Source organism: Populus alba, chromosome 15 (genome assembly GCF_005239225.2).
Source record: "Populus alba chromosome 15, ASM523922v2, whole genome shotgun sequence".
In the NCBI taxonomy this organism is placed as follows: Eukaryota; Viridiplantae; Streptophyta; class Magnoliopsida; order Malpighiales; family Salicaceae; genus Populus; species Populus alba.
This window is the reverse complement of record NC_133298.1, coordinates 7,725,162-7,747,627: the sequence shown is the minus strand read 5'-3', so window position 1 is coordinate 7,747,627 and position 22,466 is coordinate 7,725,162. Positions and strand designations below refer to the sequence as shown.

General features: G+C 39.2%; 1 protein-coding gene across 1 annotated transcript; it reads left to right on the top strand.

The window, feature by feature from the left end:
- Window positions 1–1,458: 1,458 nt before the first annotated feature.
- Window positions 1,459–14,427, top strand: LOC118051015 (sesquiterpene synthase 2). The gene is made up of 8 exons (XM_035061519.2): window positions 1,459–1,593; window positions 1,704–1,965; window positions 2,062–2,428; window positions 7,423–7,641; window positions 7,755–7,893; window positions 11,945–11,947; window positions 13,612–13,860; window positions 14,052–14,427. Exons 1-8 carry the CDS (start codon window positions 1,459–1,461, stop codon window positions 14,343–14,345), a joined length of 1,668 nt encoding a protein of 555 aa, XP_034917410.1. The 3' UTR covers window positions 14,346–14,427.
- Window positions 14,428–22,466: the final 8,039 nt, after the last annotated feature.

Genomic DNA, 22,466 nt, shown 5'->3' with positions numbered 1-22,466 from the left:
TTGTGTTTATCTTTTAATTCACGAGTTTTTTATGTTTTGAATTTATTTTTTATTGATTTTAATAAACAAGTTAAGTAAACATAATCGGATGAAAGTTTTATTTTGTATGATTGAATATCTTAATTAATATTTTTTAATTTTATCAATTTCTGTTTTGAATATCTTAACAATTTTTTTTTATGGTTTATTTACCTTGCTAATGAAATATTCTTTTCATTTCCCAAATAATTGAAAACCATGATTAAGTGGCTGTTTGGTAGTGTGGTTGCGGGTGAGGTTCACCCGCAACCACACTACCAAGTGTTTGGTAAAAGAAGAAAAAATGTGATTGCTGGGAGGGCTCACTAATTTTAGTGGCTGGACCGCAGGTTGTGAGAAGCAGCAAAATGCTGCTTCTCATGCTGACAAATTATTGTTAACAGTGGAGCATGGCTCCACTGCGCACTGTTCACGTTTCCAGGTTTTTTTTTTTTTTGAAAAACCATGAAAATGAGTTTAAATATTTTTATTGTTTTTTTAAAAATTATAATGACGTAGCATTTGTGAAATTTGATCACAATTCCAATTATGTTATTGCCGGGTCCGGCCCAGTTAAAAAAAATTCAGTTTTTATTTTTATTTTAATTGTGTTCTATTCAAAAAATTAAAAGAAAATCACTTGATGACGTAATAAAAGATTCAGTTTTTGTTGTTGCGCGCTTAAAAAACCATGAAAAATATAGTCCTTGTTGGATAAATTTCGTATGTGATGACATTGCACATAGTGTAATATAATAATAAAAAATATTTGATATCAATATTATTTATTTCATGATGTAATAACAGTAGTTAAATTTACAATATTTAAATTAAAATCATTAATATTAATATATATATTTTTTAATTATTTTATAACCTCAATTTGAAAAACATTTTTTTTAACCAAACACATTAAACTACTTTTTCTTCGACCTCAATTTCAACCACAGTTTTAACCAAACACCTATTTTTTCAAAACCAACCTCAACTAAAAGTACTTTTTATAAAACAATTTTTTTCAAACCACAACCTCAAAAACTACCGCAATACCAAACACACCCTAAATATGTGGCATTTGAAAATATCACAGCATGCATTTCACATAATTGACAAACAAATTTTCAACAACAGTATTGTAAAATATCAACAAAATATGTGGTCGATATTTTGCAATTCAAAATGTTTTCCATACAACAACATCAGCAGCCATGTTTAACACAAGGTTTTCGTTTATAAAATTACAAGTAATTAAAACGGAAGGTGTTGAAAATTGAGGTAAAATATTACATATACTCTTGCGTAAATTTTGTAATTAAACACCGAAAGTACCCCCCCTCAGCTGCCTATAAATAGACCTGATCTCTGCAGATGTTGTTCACTGCTCTATTTACTTAACCGATAAAGAATTTGCCATCTAGCGAACATCCTTGCAGAAGCAACATGTCTACCCAAGTCTCCCAAGAAGTTGTACCCAAGACTCTTCAAGCTCGTGCTAATGAGATTATTCGCCGGACAGCCAATTATCATCCAAGCATTTGGGGCGATCAATTCATTTCCCGTCTCCCCAAAGACAAGGTCATTGCATGCAAAAAGGACAATACTCTGTGTGTGTGTGTGTGATTCTTTGTTATTTTCTTCTCCCTTTGAGAAATCTAATGATGCGTTTAATATGGTAACTAAAGCAGGTGCAAGAAGCCATTGAATTGCAAGAAATTGAAAAACTGAGGGAACAATTTAAGAGGGAACTCTTGGCTAGTAATTCATCACAAAAGCTGGATCTTATAGATGCAATCCAGCGCCTAGGTGTGGCATACCACTTTGAAACAGAGATAGAAGAAGCACTACAGCATATCTACAATAACCGTATTGATATGGAAGATGATGACCTTTACAACACTGCTCTTGGTTTTCGACTCCTAAGACAACATGGCTACAACGTTTCATGTGGTAATTAGTATATTTATGGCCATTTGTTATAAGAAATGTGCATGACATAAGCTTCACACAAATTTTGAAGTCCATTTCTTTGGTGATTTAATTCAGATGTATTCAACAAGTTCAAAGATGACAAAGGTTATTTCAACCAATCCAATGATGTTCGAGGCATCCTAGGTCTCTATGAAGCAGCACATCTAGCGGTGCATGGAGAAGATATTCTTGATGAGGCCCTAGCTTTCACCACCATCCACCTCAAGTCCATGGCAACTAGTCCAAACTGTCCACTAACAGCAAAAGTTTCTCATGCCCTAAAGCAGCCCATCAGAAGGGGCGTTCCAAGACTGGAGAGCAGGCGCTACATTTCTATCTATCAGGACGAGCCGTCATGTAACAAAACTTTACTAAGGCTTGCAAAGTTGAATTTCAACCTCGTGCAAGAATTACATAAAGAAGAGCTTTCAGAAATTACAAGGTGTATTATAGAATGTAATTATATAGGAAATATTGTAGTCATATTCTTATGTGGTAATCTCCACCTTTACTATTGTATATTGCCCTACTCATATATATAGAAAGGGTTGGCTAACCTATTAGGTTAAGCCTCCTAATTATTTTCTCAACTTGGTATCAGAGCCTCCTAATATTTTCTCTCTTTGCAGCCGGCCCTAATTTTCTCCCCCATGGACTCTCCTCCTGCCGCCGTTGCTCCAACCTCTCCCTCCACCGGTGATGCATCATCACCGGCCAGCCCTCTTCCTGCTGCTGGCTCTGCCGTTCCTCTGCCTCTTATGGGAACACAATCTCCAATGGTTCCTCTATCAAACACCCACCATGTTGTGTCGTTGAAACTTACGAACACCAACTATCTTTATTGGAGAATGCAGATGAAGCCATATCTCCTTGGTCAAGGTGTTTTTCAGTTTGTTGACGGCTCCTTGCCGTGTCCTCCATCTCATATGATTGATGCTTCGGCTGATTCTTCTTCTGCCATCAGCCCCTCTTTTCTTCGTTGGAAGCAACAAGATCAACTTATTTTGAGTGCTCTTCTCTCCTCTCTTTCCGTGGATGTGCTGCATCTTGTCGTCGATTGTTCTACTTCACATTGTGTTTGGCGCACGCTTGAGAAGGCACTTGCCTCTCCATCTAATTCTCGATCATGCAACTACATGGCTCCTTTTCAAGACCTTCGGCAAGGTGATGCATCGGTTAGTATGTAATATGCAGCAAGCCAAATCGTTATTTGATGAATTGGCTGCTGCTGGTCGCCCAATGTCCCTTGAAGATTTCAATCTCTATGTGTTTCGTGGACTTCGCGGTGAGTTCAAAGACTTGGTAACTAGTCTCATAACCAAGGCTGAACCGCTATCGTATGCTGATCTTCATAGCCATCTCCTTACCCATGAGTTTCTGCACAAGAACTCTTTTCACTCCATGGCTGTCGGTTCATCCTCTTCATCATTGCTGTCTTCTTCTTCTCTGCCGCAGCAGCCACCATTGCTGCCAACACCTCCGAATTCTGCTTATTATGCCATGACTAATCACAGCCGAAACAGGGGACATTCTAGAGGTAATTGGCGCTCAAACACCAACCGATTTCAGGCCCCAAACAGAGGTCATTCCGCTGCAGATTGGAGGCAAAATCAGTGGCAGAACAGGCGCACCTCTGCTGCAGATTTTCGGCCAAATCAGGGGCAGTGGTCTGGACATGTCCGCTGCCAATTATGTTCCACTCCTGGCCATTCAGCTCTTCAATGCTATTAGTTTCGCAGCAGCACACAGCAGCCCTCTGCTCACCTTGCTGTTGCGAATGATTCTGCTGCAACGACTTGGTTTCCCGACACCGGCGCGAATCAACATGTGACGCCTGATCTTGCAACTCTAACTGATTCTGCTCCTTATCTTGGTAATGATTTCTTGCATGTTGGTGATGGTAAGGCCCTTGACATATCCCATGTTGGACATACTACTTTATATTCCCCAAACGCTTGTTTACATTAACTAATGTTCTTCGTGTGCCTCACATTACCAAACCGTTGTTATCTGTTCAGAAATTCTGTCGTGATAATCATGTTTATTTGAATTTCACGATTCTGTGTTTTATGTGAAGGATCTCGTCACCAAGGAAGTTCTTCTTTCCGGTCGGAGTCATGATGGTCTTTATGTTCTCTCCGAGTCCTCGGCTACGTCAGTTCCTCAAGCTTTTTGGTCTCCTTGCATTTCCGCGACTGCCGACTTGTGGCATCGTCGTTTAGGTCATCCAACTCCTCGCATTCTAAATTTGTTAGTTTTCTGATAATAAAATTATTTGTACGTCTAAACGATCTTTTACTCAATGTCAAGCATGTCCTTTAGGCAAGTCATCCCGTTTGTCATTACGACCGACGGGTCACAAAACTTCTACCCCACTTGAATTAATTTTTAGTGATGTTTGGGGTCCTGCTCCAATGTTTTCTTCTGATGGTTTTCGTTATTTTGTTATCTTTGTTGATGCGCACACTAAATATATCTGGTATTATTCGCTTGTTGCGAAATCTGATGTATTTTCCACGTTTCAACGTTTTCAGACACTTGTTGAGCGTCAGTTTTCTCTTAAAATTAAATCTGTTCAAACTGATTGGGGTGGTGAATATCGTAAATTAAATACATTTTTTCAAACAATTGGTATTCATCATCGATTAATTTGTCCTCATACTCATGAACAAAATGGCACAGTTGAACGTCGTCATAGACATATTGTCGAAACTGGCCTAACCCTCTTAGGACAGTGTAATGCCCCATTGCGTTTTTGGAACTATGCTATGGAATCATCGGTCTATCTTATTAATCGCATGCCTACTCCTGTTCTTCAAAATAAATCTCCTTTTGCGTGTCTGTTTCATCGCACTCCTGATTATAATTTTCTACGCACTTTTGGGTGTCTTTGTTTTCCATTTTTACGTCCATATCATGCTCATAAATTAGATTTTCGATCTTCTCCTTGTGTGTTTTTAGGCTATAGCTCGTCTCATCTTGGTTATCGGTGTCTTGATTTAGAGTCTGGTCGTGTCTATGTCTCCCGTCATGTTCGTTTTCATGAATGTGTCTTTCCTTTTCAAAAGTCTGAACAGGTAACAACACCCCCGGTTCCCCCCACTTCACCTACCTATCTTCCATCACTGCAACCCCCTTCCTGTTTTCAGCCTCTTCCTTCCCAACTCGGCAAAACACACAACTCACCTTTGCCCCTTGCCGCAACCCCCCAGCTTGCTCCCCTGCCCGTTGATTTAGCCGACCCTGCCTCACCACCCCACACAGCCATACTATCACCACATGCTTGTCTTTCCAATGATTATTGTGCAGGAACAGGTTCTGACTTGCAGGATTCAGTTGCGGCACAACCTCGCACCTCCCCGGCTTCACCTCCTGGTCTGCAACTTTGTGTTGATCTCTCCTCTTATCCTCTTCAGCACATTCCAGGTACAGGTGTTGCTACTCCATGTCCCGCTGCTCCTAAACACCCCATGGTTCTTCGTCCGAGACAGCCCAAGACAGCGCTGATCACCACCACGGCAGCCACCTCTGCTGCTTCCTTCAGTCGGGTATCTTCTCCTCCCTCGCATGAGCCACTTATTTTTCCTGATGCTAACAGATATGAGGTGTGGCATAATGCTATGCGAGAGGAAATTCAGGCCTTACGCGCAAACAGAACATGGACTTTAGTGCCATTTCATCCGTCCATGAATGTTGTTGGTAGCCGATGGGTCTACAAAATTAAACGCAAATCTGATGGTAGCATTGAGAGGTATAAGGCGCGCCTGGTTGCTAGGGGCTTCACTCAGCAAGAAGGTATTGATTACTCAGAAACTTTTAGTCCTGTTATCAAACAGGCAACAGTCCGCTTAGTGTTCTCCATTGCAGTTTCGAGTGGTTGGAAAATTCATCAGCTTGACATTCATAATGCATTTCTAAATGGAGTCCTTGATGAAGAGGTTTACATGAAACAACCTCCAGGTTTTGTTGATTCTGCACTCCCAGGTCATGTATGTCGATTGCATAAATCTCTATATGGGTTAAAACAGGCTCCGCGGGCTTGGTACACTCGTCTGAATGATTTTCTATTATCCATTGGTTTTCGTGCTTCTAAAGTGGATACCTCACTGTTTATCTTCTCGGTTGGTAGTGACATTTGTTATCTTTTGGTTTATGTTGATGATATTCTGCTTACGGGTAATAATGGAACTCTGCTACAACGACTCATTCAGCTACTGAGCTCTGAATTTAAACTTCGGGATTTGGGTGATGTTCATTATTTCTTGGGTATTGAAGTGCAGTGTACTAGTCTGGGACTTATGCTTTGTCAACATAAATATACACTTGATATCCTCACACGAGCTGGTATGTTATCCTGTAAACCAGTTGATACTCCTATTTCGGCATCCAAAGCCACCATTATGCCGGATCCATTGTTTTCTGATGCTACTCGTTTTCGGCAACTTGTTGGTGCTCTCCAATATCTCACTTTCACACGCCCGGATATTTGCTTTGCTGTTAACCGGGTCTGTCAATTTATGCATGCTCCTACAGAATCCCATTGGGCTGCCGTGAAACGCATCTTGCGTTATCTCCGTGGTACGGCATCACATGGTTTACATATTACTCGCAGCTCTTCCTTTGCTTTACACGGTTTTACAGATGCAGATTGGGCAGGTAGTATTGAGGATAGAAAGTCTACAGGTGGTTATCTTGTGTTCTTTGGTCAGACGCCAATTTTCATGGAAATCGAGTAAGCAACGCACTGTTGCTCGTTCTTCGACGGAAGCTGAGTACAAAGCCTTAGCCGATGGCACGGCTGAAGTTATCTGGCTTCAGTACTTGTTAACGGATCTTCAGATTCCGACTCATTCTGCTCCTATTATCTGGTGTGACAAACCTTGGTGCCACGTATTTGTCCGCAAACCCTATATTTCATGCTCGCACAAAACATATTGAGATTGATTATCATTTTGTCCGAGATAGAGTTGCGAAGAAGGAGATTCAGATTCGTTTTATTTCCTCTCAGGATCAACTTGCCGATGTCTTCACTAAGCCACTTCCTGCTGCTTCATTTACTACTTTTAAATTCAAGCTTCGGGTTGATCCTCCACCCTCAGCTTGAGGGGGCGTATTATAGAATGTAATTATATAGGAAATATTGTAGTCATATTCTTATGTGGTAATCTCCACCTTTACTATTGTATATTGCCCTACTCATATATATAGAAAGGGTTGGCTAACCTATTAGGTTAAGCCTCCTAATTATTTCTCAACTAGGTGATACTTGTATCCAGATTTAGAATGAAAGCACGTTGACATGTTAAAATGAATATTGACGCAGAGAGCAAGTTATAATGCGTGCATCAGCGCCTTTTTCTTCTTTTTCTTTTTTTGAGGATTACTTGTGACGCTATTTACTTCTGCAGATAGTGCTCAATATTTTATTTGTTTCAGGTGGTGGAAGGGTTTGGACTTTGCTAGAAGGCTTCCTTTTGCAAGGGACAGGGTGGTCGAGTGCTTCTTTTGGATAGTAGGTGTATATTTTGAGCCTCAGTACTCCCTCGCGAGGAAAATACTTACCAAAGTAATAGCCATGACATCGATTATTGATGACATCTATGATGTTTATGGCACCCTTGAAGAGCTGGAACTTTTCGCAGAAGCAATTGACAGGTTTGTTGCATGGAAACGGCTCCTTTATTTTATTTTTTAAAAAAGGAGAGCTTAATTAAGAGACAAATAACGGTTACAGTGTGATTACAAAAACCTGGACACTTAATTTTCAGGTGGGACACTAAAAGCATGCACCAGCTTCCAGATTACATGAAAATATGTTATGAGGCACTATTGAATGTTTATAGTGAAATTGAGGAAAAAGTGGCGAAGGAGGGATGGTCCTACAGAGTCCACTTTGGAAAAGAAGCAGTACTCTTGACTCTCTCCTTAAATCAAATACTAATATACTATGTTGTAGAAATCACTCTATTATATATGTTTAACTTAGTAATGATTTTTATATGTACGATGTATAACAGATGAAAGTGTAGCAATTGTCAACCTTTTCTCCAACAACCATCAACTACTACCATGACTTTTGTCATTGTGCACGTGGGCTGCTGTTGTTTTGCACATGGGCTGCTGCTGCCAAGAGCTTCCATCTCTCCTATAAAGAGAGTGCAAGAGAGGAAGTGTCAAGCGCAGAGGAAGTGTGGTGAGTGCAACCGTGAGAGTGAAAAATACAGATTTGAGAGAAACACAGAGTGTTAGAGTGAAACACTGGGTTTTCTAGGATTGTATTGGGGTTGAGTTGAGTGTTTGTATTATTCCTCCAATAATATACAATCTGCTGCCTCCGTGGACGTACCCGATTTTGGGGAACCACGTAAATCTGCTTGTTTGTGTTTTATTTGTGTTTGCTTTCGGTCCAGTATGCACAACAAATTGGTATCAGAGCGTTTGGGAAGCTAGAACACTGAAAAAAACACGTTTTTTCAGCTCTCGGTTCGAAGTTGCAGAATTTTCAAAGTTCTCAGATCTTGATTTTGACCAGCTGCGGAGATTCCTCTCGTCGATACGAGTCCGGCAATATAAATATCATCGAAATCGGAGTTAAAACGAGCCCTGTAGAGCTCGCCGAAGTTTCGCCGGAAATCTGCCGGAAAAACCAGACTGCCGGAATTCTTGCCTGAGAAGACTGCCACGTCATCCGCCACGTCACCAAACAGTGACAGAATATTCTCTTGATAGAATGAGAATATTCCGCTAACAGAGACAGAATATTCCTTTGGCAGTGACAGAATATTCTCTTGACAGAATGAGCATATTCCTTTAACAAAGACAGAATATTCTCTTGGCAGTGACAGAATATTCCCTTGGCTTTGACAGAATATTCTTTATCAGAGACAGAAGATTCCTTTCCTGAGTCAACTCGGTCAGATTGGTTTTTTGGCCAACTCAGTGATTTTGTAGCCTGTTTTTGGCCGAGTCAAGCTTGTTCCTAGCATTTTCAACCGTTCCGGACGCAACCGTGGTGTCCGTTTTGTGAAACAGCACACGGAAGTTACTGTTTTGGCTCTTTTGAGCATAAAAGTGCGTGTTTTAACAATTTCGGGAGTCCATTTGTAATCCAAAGGCGTCATAATGGCTGATGTTCCAGAAGAAAAATCAGCGGGGAATGCTAGTATACCTCCACAATACATCCCGGTATCGAATACCAAATTTGAGGTGGAGAAGTTTGACGGGAAAGGTAATTTTGGCATGTGGAAATGTGAAGTTATGGATATGCTTGTCCAAATGAATTTGGATTTCACTCTAGAAGATAAACCGAAGGATTTGGATGAGAAAAGTTGGGAGAGGATAAATCGGTTAGCTTGCAGTTCTATCCGACTTTGTCTTGTTAAAGATCAGAAGTACGCCTTTTCAGAACAAAACTCTGCAAAGGAATTATGGCAAGCACTGGAGGACAAGTTTATGAAGAAAAGTATAGAGAATCGTCTCTACTTGAAGAAAAGGATCTTCCGTTTTCAGCACAAGAAAGGTACTTCCATGAATGAGCATCTGAATGATTTCAATAAAATGATAGCTGATTTGAAGAATTTAGATGTGGAAATTGATGATGAAGATAAAGCTCTGCTGTTATTAAATTCACTGCCTGACACATATGAACATCTCGTCACCACTTTACTGTATGGTAAAGAAAAGATTAAATTCATTGATGTGTCCAATGCTTTGGTGAATAATGAGTACCGGAAGAAGGACCAGATTGTTCACAAGGAGTCAACGTCAGAAGCATTGACAGTTAGAGGCAGAACAAACCCTAGAAGATTTCGAGGGCGAGGGAGATCTCGCTCAAAATCTAGAGGAGAATCATCAAACAGGCGATATCTTGCAAAAGATGAGTGTGCCTTTTGTCACAAAAAGGGGCACTGGAAGAAAGATTGTCCAATCAAGGGCAATAAGGAAAAAGATGAACCAACTGTGAACGTTGCACGAGAAGAAGATGAACGAGACTCTGCATTCATGGTCTCATCACCAGAAAAACATTGTGGTGAATGGATTCTTGATTCTGCATGTTCTTATCACATGTCCCCTAACAAGCACTTATTCTCGAGACTTGAGGAGTTCGATGGAGGAGTTGTGTTTATGGGCAATAATAATGTTTCTGAGGTCAAAGGGATTGGGACTATCCATCTGAAGATGCATAATGGGGTAGTCAAGACACTGACAGAGGTACGGTATGTACCTGACTTGAAGAAAAATCTCTTCTCACTTGGAGTCTTAGAATCCAGTGGTTATAAGATTATCATGCATGGTGGAATCCTGAAAGCAATTCGTGGTGCATTAGTTGTCTTAAGAGGCACGAGGATAGGAAACATATATTTCCTAGATGGATCTACTGTTACTAGTATAGCAGCTGTTTCCAAAAGCTTAGAAGATGCTGAAGCAGATAATTCCAGACTTTGGCACATGCGCTTAGGGCATGCTGGTGAAAAGGCTTTGCAAGGACTAGTCAAGCAAGGTCTATTAAAAGGCGCCAAGACTGGGAAGCATGGGTTCTGTGAGCATTGTGTTCTTGGAAAACAGACAAGGGTCAAGTTTGGCACTGCAGTACACAACACAAAAGGGATTCTCGATTATGTTCACACAGATGTATGGGGACCTTCAAAGAATGAATCTATTGGAGGTAATCGTTGGTTTGTTACTTTTATTGATGATTTCTCAAGACGAGTATGGGTGTACATGATGAAACACAAGGATGAGGTCCTTGGTATCTTTCTGAAATGGAAGAAAATGGTGGAGACTCAAACGGGAAGGAGAGTTAAGACTCTTCGATCAGATAATGGTGGTGAGTACACTTCAGATCCTTTCTTTGAAGTTTGCCAGGATGAAGGGATCAAGCGACATTTTACTGTGCGCAAAACACCACAACAAAATGGAGTAGCAGAACGCATGAACCGCACATTGGTGGAGAAAGTCCGATGTATGCTATCACATTCGGGACTAAGCAAAGTGTTCTGGGGCGAGGCATTAAGCTATGCTCGGCATATTGTAAATCGGTTACCTTCAGCAGCATTAAATGGAAGAACCCCCTTGGAGGTATGGTCAGGCTCTCCTGCAAATGATTATGACTCTATGCGTATATTTGGTTGCTCAGCATATTATCATGTTACTGAGTCCAAGCTAGATCCTAGAGCCAAGAAAGCTATATTTTTGGGCTTTAGTGGAGGAGTAAAAGGTTACAGACTCTGGTGTTTTGAATCAAAGAAAGTGATTTTGAGTAGAGATGTCACTTTTGATGAGTCTGGCATGTTACAGCAGGAGAAATCACAGGAGAAGGAAAAACAGTCTGGTGATGCACAACAGGTGGAGTTGGAGACTTCAATCATCCCTATAAAGACTGTTCAGACAATCCCTACTGAAGGAGATTCAGATGAAAGTTCAGATGAAGAGGATGCAACAACTCCAGCAACCACACAACAAGAATCCATTGCAACGAGTAAACCGAAAAGAGTTATCAAGAAACCTGCTCGGTATTGTGACATGGTGGCTTATGCACTTCCAGTGATTGATGATGGAATCCCCTACACCTACAAAGAAGCAGTACAGAGTGTAGAAAGTGCAAAATGGAAAGAGGCAATGGATGAAGAGATGAAATCTCTCCACAAGAATCAGACTTGGGATTTGGTACAACTCCCTAAGGAAAAGAAGACAATTGGTTGCAAGTGGGTATATGCCAAGAAGGAAGGTAATCTTGGAAAAGACAACATCCGATTCAAAGCAAGATTGGTAGCAAAAGGCTATGCTCAGAAGGAGGGGATAGATTATAATGAGGTATTCTCTCCAGTTGTTAAGCATTCATCAATTCGTATTTTGCTAGCCTTAGTTGCACAATTTGATTTGGAGTTAGCCCAACTTGATGTGAAAACTGCCTTCCTACATGGAGATTTGGAAGAGGAAATTTACATGTCTCAACCAGATGGTTTTAAGGTCACTGGGAAAGAGAATTGGGCTTGTAAACTGAAGAAGTCATTGTATGGCTTGAAACAATCTCCTCGCCAGTGGTATAAGCGATTTGATAAGTTCATGACAGAACATGGATACACACAGAGTCAGTTTGACAACTGTGTATATTTTCGCAGACTTCTTGATGGTTCTTTCATCTATTTGCTCTTATATGTGGATGATATGTTGATTGCATCAAAGAGCAAGGTGGAGATATTGATAGACTGAAAGCTCAATTGAGAACTGAGTTTGAAATGAAGGACCTTGGAGAAGCCAAGAAGATTCTTGGCATGGAGATTCAGAGAGACAGAAGAAAAGGCACAGTCTGTTTGACACAAACCCAATACTTGAAGAAAATTCTACAGAGATTTGGGGTAGATGGTAAGACTAAGCCGGTAAGCACACCTTTAGCTCCTCATTTTAAGCTAAGTGCTTCAATGTCTCCACGCACAGAGGAAGAGCGCAAACATATGGCTCAAATTCCGTATGCAAATGCAGTTGGTGCATTAATGTATGCAATGGTTTGTACGAGACCAGATATTTCACATGCTGTCAGTATGGTGAGCAGGTATATGCATGATCCGGGAAAGGGTCACTGGCAGGCAGTTAAGTGGATTCTACGGTACATTCATGGCACAACTGATATTGGTTTGAAGTTTGAGAGGGATGATAGACTCGAACAAAATTTAGTTGGTTATGTGGATTCGGACTATGCTGGTGACTTAGACAAGCGTCGTTCCACAACAGGCTATGTGTTTACACTTGCTAAAGGGCCTGTAAGTTGGAGGTCAACTTTACAATCAACAGTAGCTTTGTCAACAACTGAGGCAGAGTACATGGCAGTAACAGAAGCTTTCAAGGAAGCTATTTGGTTACATGGGTTGATTGAAGATTTGGGAATTGTTCAAGAGCACGTGGTTGTCCATTGTGATAGTCAAAGTGCTATTTGTCTTGCAAAGAATCAGGTTCATCATTCCCGCACCAAGCACATCGATGTTCGTTTTCATTTTGTTCGAGAAATTGTGGATGAAGGGGATATTCTGCTACAGAAGATTGGTACCGCAGATAATCCAGCTGACATGCTCACAAAATGTGTCTCAGGGATCAAGTTCCAACATTGTTTGGACTTGATCAACATCTCTCGATGTTGAGCACCTTCAGGGTGCAGCGCCATATGGCGCATTGGAGGCAGCAATGATTGATCACGAGGATTGGATGGAAAAATCTTGCCAAGGTGGAGATTTGTAGCAATTGTCAACCTTTTCTCCAACAACCATCAACTACTACCATGACTTTTGTCATTGTGCACGTGGGCTGCTGTTGTTTTGCACATGGGCTGCTGCTGCCAAGAGCTTCCATCTCTCCTATAAAGAGAGTGCAAGAGAGGAAGTGTCAAGCGCAGAGGAAGTGTGGTGAGTGCAACCGTGAGAGTGAAAAATACAGATTTGAGAGAAACACAGAGTGTTAGAGTGAAACACTGGGTTTTCTAGGATTGTATTGGGGTTGAGTTGAGTGTTTGTATTATTCCTCCAATAATATACAATCTGCTGCCTCCGTGGACGTACCCGATTTTGGGGAACCACGTAAATCTGCTTGTTTGTGTTTTATTTGTGTTTGCTTTCGGTCCAGTATGCACAACAGAAAGTTCAAGTCCGTGCCTACTTTAACGAAGCCAAATGGTTCCATGAAAATCATATCCCAACGATGGAAGAATATATGCAGGTGGCTCTAGAAACGACCGGTTATTCCATGCTCGCAACCGTGTCTTTCATTGGCATGGCCGGCGACATGGTGACCGAGCAAGCATTTGACTGGGTGTTCAATCGCCCAAAAATTGTTAGAGCCTCAGAAACAATTTGCAGACTCGTAGATGATGTAAGATCACATAAGGTATGAGCTTATTTTAATTTGTTAAAAAACATTCAAGTAAAGATTGTTTGAAATTCATTGAAAGTAATAGCTGTTGGAGTTAGGATAACTTGATAGTTTGGAAATGGATGAACTGCTCGGAATATTGTTGAGGAGGAAATAAACAACTAAAGGTCTGAGCTTCTTTTAATCTTATTATGTATACTTTTCAGTTTGAACAAGAGAGAGGACATGCTGCCTCTGGAGTTGAATGTTACATAAGGCAATATGGTCTCTCGGAACAAGAAGTGTATAAAGAGTTTCACATGCAAGTCGTCAATGCTTGGAAGGATATAAATGAAGAGTGTCTCAAACCTACCGCTGTGCCAATGCCTCTGCTTGAACGCATTCTCAATCTTTCGAGAGTCATCGATGTCATTTACAAGGAGGAAGATGAGTATACCCATGTTGGAGAAGTAATGAAAAACAATATTGCGTCATTGCTTATAGATTCAGTGCCTATATAGCTGCTAGGTTGCCGATTTCCGCTTGCGATTAGAATGAAAGCAAATGCCTGCCTATTATAGCCCCATGCTAATGAGGAGCAAGGGAGACTTTCTAATAGAATAAGGAGACTTATTTTTCTTATTTTGTATTTTTTATATTTTAGTTTGATATATAGCTGGTGTGTTGTGGCAGGCAACTAAAAATAAAACCTAGACTGTTTAATAAAAAATATATAGTAATGCGAGTATTTATTGTTTCCACAAAGAGTACTATCTAGTGTGGAAGGTGAGGTTTTGGGTGTGTGTGTCTATATATATAAACAGTTTAAAAAAGAATAACTAAGAAATAATTCAAATTAAAATAGCAAAATCATTCAAAAGAACAAATTTTAGTCTAAGTCAACATCCATCATCGGATCTTTTATAATTGATCATCAATGCATATATATTAATTTGCATTTTGAATATTCATTATTATAACTATTTTCTATCTCTTCTCAATTGTAGTCAATTAGAAAACAAGAAATCTAATTAATCTTAGTAGAGAGCCTTAAAAAATAAAGAGATCATGAAGCTAAAAAACACAAATACAAGTAATTGCATTTAATTTAGTTGAAAGTTCTTTCTAAGATCTACTAATTTCTAACATAGCAAATCATTAAATCTTAGTTTCTATGCATATTAGAGAGATCAAACAATTACGGATTTGATATCTAACCTAGCAGTAGATTGCAATAAATAATAAACTAAAGGCTTCCTAGTAACTTAATGAGACAATCATGAAAAAAGGATAACTTGATAGTTTGGAAATGGATGCACTGCTTGGATTGTTGGGAGTGTTAGAGAATAATATAAATTATATTTTGAGACCTCACCTAACAACTTAAGTTATTAGGTTGAATTGGTTCTTTGACATAGTATCAAGGCCTTGATGACCAAACGGTTACGAGTTCAAATCTCACCATCCTTATTTATTTGATAAAAATGAAGCACAAATTAGTGTGAGTTTGTGCAAGTTTCAAGCTCAAAAGGCTTTCATTTAAGAAGGCGTGTTAGAGAATAATATAAATCATATGTTGAGATCTCACCTAACAGTTTTGTTAGGTTAAATTATTGAATTGAATTGATTCTTTGACAAGAATGAAATAACCAACTGATTACATTGATGCCATAAATATGGTAGAAGTTTGATACATTTATTTTTATGTCAATTTATTATAAACCAAATATAATTGTGCTCCATGATTGCTTTACTAATTATAGCTTCTAGATTTTTTTTACTGAAAGTATGGATTAATTCTCAACCCCTTGCCCTTTATTTCCAACCAATACAAAAAATCCACCTTACATCTCATAAAGGTCCGAGCTTCTTTTAATCTTATTATGTATACTTTGCAGTTTTAACAAAAAATATAGTAGTGTAAGTATGTATCGTTTCCACAAAGAATATCTAGCCTAATATTGTCCTACACAAATAAAGATGAGGTGTTTAAGTATAAAAAGACAAATTAAACCAACACAGCCGACAAAACCAAACAAACCAATTTTTTTTTGAAAGAAGCTGATATTATTAAGTAATGCAAAATTGTGCAATGCAATCATTACACAGAGAAAAAGTTTGCTGAAATAGCTAGCAAACCTATATAACATAAATCCTACAAACTCAATAAAAACCTTCCACCATCTGGTTCCTGCATAGGAGCCAAAAGAATGCCCCAATCAACATAATCTGCATTGGATTAAACAAAGTACCGATAAATTATCTATGAGGGTCATAGCCAAGCCACAAAATCAGATATTCTGTGCACTCCTTGTTTAGCGAGATGATCTGCCATGTGATTGCTTTCCCGGTAAGAATGAGAGTAGGTGATTGAATCAAAACATGAAGCTAGCCTCTGAGCTGAAGAGAAGAGTTTATGATGAATCCAAGGCCTATTATAAGAATTATTCATCCAGCTAATGACATTGGCAGAATCAGATTCGATAATAATATGTTTATGATGTAAGAAGCAGTTAGAGGCTGACAATTCGATAGCTTTGACTACTGCTCTCAGCTCAGCTACATTAGAGTCTAAGATCCCAATCGGCATAGAAAAAATACCTAAAAGTATTCCATGATGATTCCGCAAAACACCACCTATTCCGGAGGGGCCAGGTTTTCCGATATAGGATCCATCAACATTCCATTTGAATCTATTCGTCATAGGGGGAGACCACATAATACCAATCCTCAACTTTTGAGAATTAGTCCACCGAACCAGACCTTCAGCAGATCGAAGCAAATCTGAGGAGGAGTAGGGAAAATCCGGTTCAATAGCCTTTAACCATAAGCAAAGCCGAGTAACAATAAGGAAGAACAAAGTATCATAATCTGGGATCTTCTGCTTAAATATTACATCATTGCGAAGAAGCCACATAGACCATGTCGCAGAAAAGAACAACATCACCCATACTTTTTTCTGAAATTTGCCATAAACCAAAGAGTCCCACTGAGAGAAGAGATTTGCCAAGTTCCTTGGACAACACCAAGCTAAGCCCCACCAATTGATGATTTTGGACCAAATGAGCCAGTGCTTGTAGCAATGAATAAAAAGGTGGTCGACCATTTCTTCCTCAGCCAAGCAGATCGGACAGATTGCAGCTGAGATATCCAGTATGCCTCTTTTAACTAACATGCTGCGGGTGTTGATTTTGTTGATGATGGCCATCCAGCAAAAAACCTCTACTTTAGGTGGGACGAGACCTCTCCAAATCCCCTTAAAGGAGAAGACAGTGTTCAATGGAGAACTAGGAGATAAAAGCCCACATAGAGATTTAACCGAGTATCTTCCTGTGTTATTGGCTTTCCAGACAAGCCGATCCTCTGCTTCTTTGTCCAGTTGCATTCTTGACAGAATAGCGTACATTTGAGTAAGAAGTCCAGTATTCCGTCCTCTCAAATCTCTGATCCAGGAGAAAACCCAGCACCATGCATGACCATCCCACATTCCCATCTTTTCTAGGCTGGCGTCTTTATCGTTGGACAACTGAAATAGAGTAGGGAACTTCTCTGCCAATCTGCCATTGCCTGTCCAGTCATCAAGCCAAAACTTAATCCATTTTCCATTGCCAACTAGCATCACAGTGTTATTAGTCACAATATTCCGCAATCTAGAATCTTTGCCACAGTAATTAACAAGCCGAGACCATGTGCTTCCAGCACCTATGATATGATCCTGCGGTATAAGACTGTGGTATTTAGGATTGTAAATGCTTGTAATCACATCCTTCCACATGCTCGACTCCTCAGAGCCATACCTCCATAGCCATTTGAATAGTAGAGCTTTATTTTTGTTTTGCAGAGATCCAATGCCAAGTCCACCAGCACTCTTTGGCATCGACACAGTTGGCCAGCCAACATTGCATATAGACTTGCCTTCCTCTTTTCCGGACCACAAAAAGCATCTAAACTTCTTTTCAATTGCTGTTGATACCGCCACAGGCATAGGGAACAGAGAGAGAAAGTAAATTGGCAAGTTGCTAAGAACCGATTTAATTAAGCATAACCTTCCCCCTATCGATAAGAGCTTCCCTTTCCATGCAACCAACCTAGAGCTGATATTTTGAATGATAGGATTCCACATCAGAAGTCTGCAGAAAAGCTGTGACATGAGCCACAAACAATCAAACCTGCCAAGCACTCTTGATGCACCTAAAAAACAAACACAACATTGGCCCTAAGAAGTAAAAAGGCAACACCCAATTTCATGGTTGCATGCAAACCGCATACAACCTTAAGAGTAATACATAATGAAATGTTAATGAGAAACAACAAACACTCCTTATAGGCAGGGAAAAAAACTTTCGTGGATCAAAAAAGAAAAAACTGAAACACATGTTTAGCCAAAGAAACCCACAATAAACCTGATCAAGGCACAAACTGCAGCAACATTAACCTGATCAAAGCCCATGACAACAACAAAGAAAGTGAGAATTCAAAATGTTCGAGAATACATAAACTTTTAGTTATTAAATCTGTTCACAGCCCACAGCCTGGTCCTAAATGAAACAAAAACTCCAGGCAATGTATAAAGCTCCCACAACCTTAAGATTTTGAATGAACCGAACTGAACTGTTCAATTTGAATTGATTTTCAGTTCATTCCGGATCATTTTCTCAAGAAATGGAACCGGACAATAAACACCCCTAATTAATAATCATCTTGGCTTCCAGCTATCTCGAAATTGCAATCACATCAGGCACATGGCGTTGCATTCGCATTCACCCCTAACTATGAACAGGAACCGAATTAAAATGAAATGGATTTCTTGGAAATTGATATCCTTGTTCTGCAGGAACCCCAATTAAATGAAATGGATTTCCTGGAAATTGATCTCCTTGGTCCACAGCCTATTTTCTCCGAGACCGTGCAACCTGTTGAAAACTTGCAGTTTGGCGTTGGCGGATTCAGTCAGCTGGACCAGTGGTACGATGAGACCATGTTTCTGTGCGACAATATAGAGCCAGCTGATCAGGAAGTAGTTTCACATTATTTTATGATTTTCTCTTTTTTTTTATGCAAGAGGAGCAAAGTAATTACAGAAAATTCGATTATATGAATGTGATTTAGTAGTGATTTTCCGGAATTATTGTTGAATATGGCACGTGTGGGCATAGCCGCATAGGAGTTTGGAATGATTAATGTGAGGAAATTGTCTGTTTATGATGACAATTGTTATATTGTTGTGGTAGGTTCAGGTATGGAGGATGGTAACATACAAGAGCAGGTTAACAGAAATCTTTCCGAGGATAAAAGCTGCATGCCTTCATCTAAACAGGAGGTCTGTCTTTCTTTTCTGCCTTCTAGTTGATCAGGAATATATGAAAAATCAAAATCAAAGGATTAAATTGAAAAGAAATAACACTTATACAAAAGAGCAAAGGACAAAAGGAAACAAAAAAAATTAAGGATCAAATTGAAAATAATAAAACAAAATAAACTTGAATTGAATGTTAAAATTGAAAACAAATGTCATAAAAGGGTCAACTAAAAAAATTAGAAATAAAAAAAAATTGAGGATCAAATTGAAACTAATAAAACAAAATAAGCTTATGGAGGCATAAGTTTTAAAGAAATTGAGTCTTTCAATAAGGCCCTTCTATAAAAGTAGTGTTGGCATCTCAAGGATAATCCTAATGGTTTGTGTTGCAGAGTGCATAAAGAGATTTATTTCCACACAAACAGAATTTTTGAAAGCAAAAAGAGGTTCATTATTGGATATGATAGAGCAAGTTGGTTGAGAAAGAAGTTCTAGATCTATTTGGAAATTTGAATATTTTTTTTGTTTAAAATTATTTTGTTATGTTTTTTTTTTTAATTATTTATGATACAAATAATTTTTAAAAAAATAAAATATTATTTTAATGTATTTTCAAACAAAAAAATACTTTAAAAAACCATTGTTGGACTCATAAACACCCCCCTAATCAAAGGTTTGAGATGAGATATTGACAATGAGAGAGGAATTAGTGTTTGTGATCGGAACATCAAAATTTGATTGTTTGTGATAGGAATATTAAAGTTTTGAGATTCGAAATTCAGTTTAATATGGATTTCTTTTTGTTTTTTTGATAATTAGATTCGGTCAAGAGGGTGATGGCTAAGTGTTTTAAACAAATCAATGAAAAAAATTATAATATTTAATATAAAAGCTTTATAGTTATTAGTTTGAAAACAATAATAATTTTGTAAATAATTAAATTTTTTTATTGATATTTTTACGTGTGATAGGAAGTACATAAAGTGTTATAAAAAACTATTATTTCTAAAAAAAAAAGAGAGATAAAATGACTAAACCACATCATGATAATGATAATTTCTCCTTTATAAAAAATAACTTCTTACTGTATCTAAAATGTCCTTATTTACTTTTTGAAAAAGATAGTCATAGGAAAAACTTAAAAGCTTAGAGAAATAAACATGATTATTTAATTTAATTTTGTTTTTGAGTTTATTTTTTTAAAAATATTTCTATAAATTCTTATTATTTTCATTTTAACTATTTTTATCTAGACAATAATTAACGATTTTTGTGATTCACCTTGGAACTTTTGCATGCACATATTAATGCGCAAAGTTCTTGAAATGCAAAAGCTTTATGCGTTGGAAAAGAGACAAATTTTGTTAAATAATATGGACTTGATAATTCATCAATATTATAGAATGTAATTATATAGGAAATATTGTAGTCATATTCTTATGTGGTAATCTCCACCTTTACTATTGTATATTGCCATACTCATATATATAGAAAGGGTTGGCTAACCTATTAGGTTAAGCCTTGTAATTATTCTCAACTTGGTATAAGAGCTTTCGGCCGTCAAAACACTTTTCTCCCTTTGCAGCCGACCCTAATTTTCTCCCCCATGGATTCTCCTCCTGCTGCCGTCGTTGCCATCTCTCCCTCCACCGGTGCTGCACCATCACCGGTCAGCCCTCTTCCTGCTGTTGGCCGAGACCAACTTCCACATGTGTCTGATTTTTCTTCTCATGATTCTGCTGTTCCTTTGCCTCTCATGGGAACACAATCTACAACAATGGTTCCTCTATCAAACACCCACCATGTTGTGTCGTTGAAACTTATGAACACAAACTATCTTTATTGGAGAATGCAGATGAAGCCATATCTCCTTGGTCAAGGTGTTTTTCACTTTGTTGACGGCTCCTTGCCGTGTCCTCCATCTCATATGATTGATGCTTCGGCTGGTTCTTCCTCTGCCATCAGCCCTTCTTTTCTTCGTTGGAAGCAACAAGATCAACTTATTTTGAGTGCTCTACTCTCCTCCCTTTCCATGGATGTGCTGCATCTTGTAGTAGATTGTTCTACTTCACATTGTGTTTGGCGCACACTTGAGAAGACACTTGCCTCTCCATCTAATTCCCGGATCATGCAACTACATAGCTCCTTTCAAGACCTTCGGCAAGGTGATGCATCAGTTAGTATGTATATGCAGCAAGCCAAATCGTTATTTGACGAATTGGCTGCTGCTGGTCGCCCAATGTCCCTTGAAGATTTCAATCTCTATGTGTTTCGTGGACTTCGCGGTGAGTTCAAAGACTTGGTAACTAGTCTCATAACCAAGGCTGAACTGCTATCGTATGCTGATCTTCATAGCCATCTCCTTACCCATGAGTTTCTGCACAAGAATTCCTTTCACTCCATGGCTGTCGGTTCATCCTCTTCACCTCTGTTGTCTTCTTCTTCTCTGCTGCAGCAACCACCATTGTTGCCAACACCTCCGATTTCTGCCTATTATGCCATGACTAATCATAGCCGAAACGGGGGACGTTCTAGGGGTAATTGGCGTTCCAACAACAACTGATTTCAGGCCCAAAACAGAGGTCCCTCCGCTGCAGATTGGAGGCAAAATCAGTGGCAGAACAGGCGCCCCTCTGCTGCTGATTTCCGGCCAAATCAGGGGCAGTGGTCTGGACATGTACACTACCAATTATGTTCCAATCCCGGCCATTCAGCTCTTCAATGCTCTCAGTTTCGCAGCAGCACACAGCAGCCCTCTGCTCACCTTGCTGTTGCGAATGATTCTGCTGCAACGACTTGGTTTCTCGACATCGGCGCGAATCAACATGTGATGCCTGACCTTGCAACTCTAACTGATTCTGCTCCTTATCTTGGTAATGATTTCTTGCATGTTGGTGATGGTGAGGCCCTTGACATATCCCATGTTGGACATACTACTTTATATTCCCCCAAACGCTTGTTTACATTAACTAATGTTCTTCGTGTGCCTCACATTACCAAACCGTTGTTATCTGTTCAGAAATTTTATCGTGATAATCATGTTTATTTTGAATTTCACGATTCTGTGTTTTATGTGAAGGATCTCGTCACCAAGGAAGTTCTTCTTTCTGGTCGGAGTCATGATGGTCTTTATGTTCTCTCCGAGTCCTCGGCTACGTCAGTTCCTCAAGCTTTTTGGTCTCCTTGCATTTCCGCGACTGCCGACTTGTGGCATCGTCGTTTAGGTCATCCAACTCCTCGCATTCTAAATTTGTTAGTTTCTGATAATAAAATTATTTGTACGTCTAGATGATCTTTTACTCAATGTCAAGCATGTCCATTAGGCAAGTCATCCCGTTTGTCA

Excerpts from the sequence above, each read along its gene's own strand:
- LOC118051015 (XM_035061519.2), top strand. The coding sequence starts at position 1,459 with ATGTCTACCCAAGTCTCCCAAGAAGTTGTACCCAAGACTCTTCAAGCT. Across the intron at positions 1,594-1,703 it reads CCCGTCTCCCCAAAGACAAG|GTGCAAGAAGCCATTGAATT; the intron begins GTCATTGCATGC and ends TAACTAAAGCAG. Across the intron at positions 13,861-14,051 it reads ATGATGTAAGATCACATAAG|TTTGAACAAGAGAGAGGACA; the intron begins GTATGAGCTTAT and ends TATACTTTTCAG.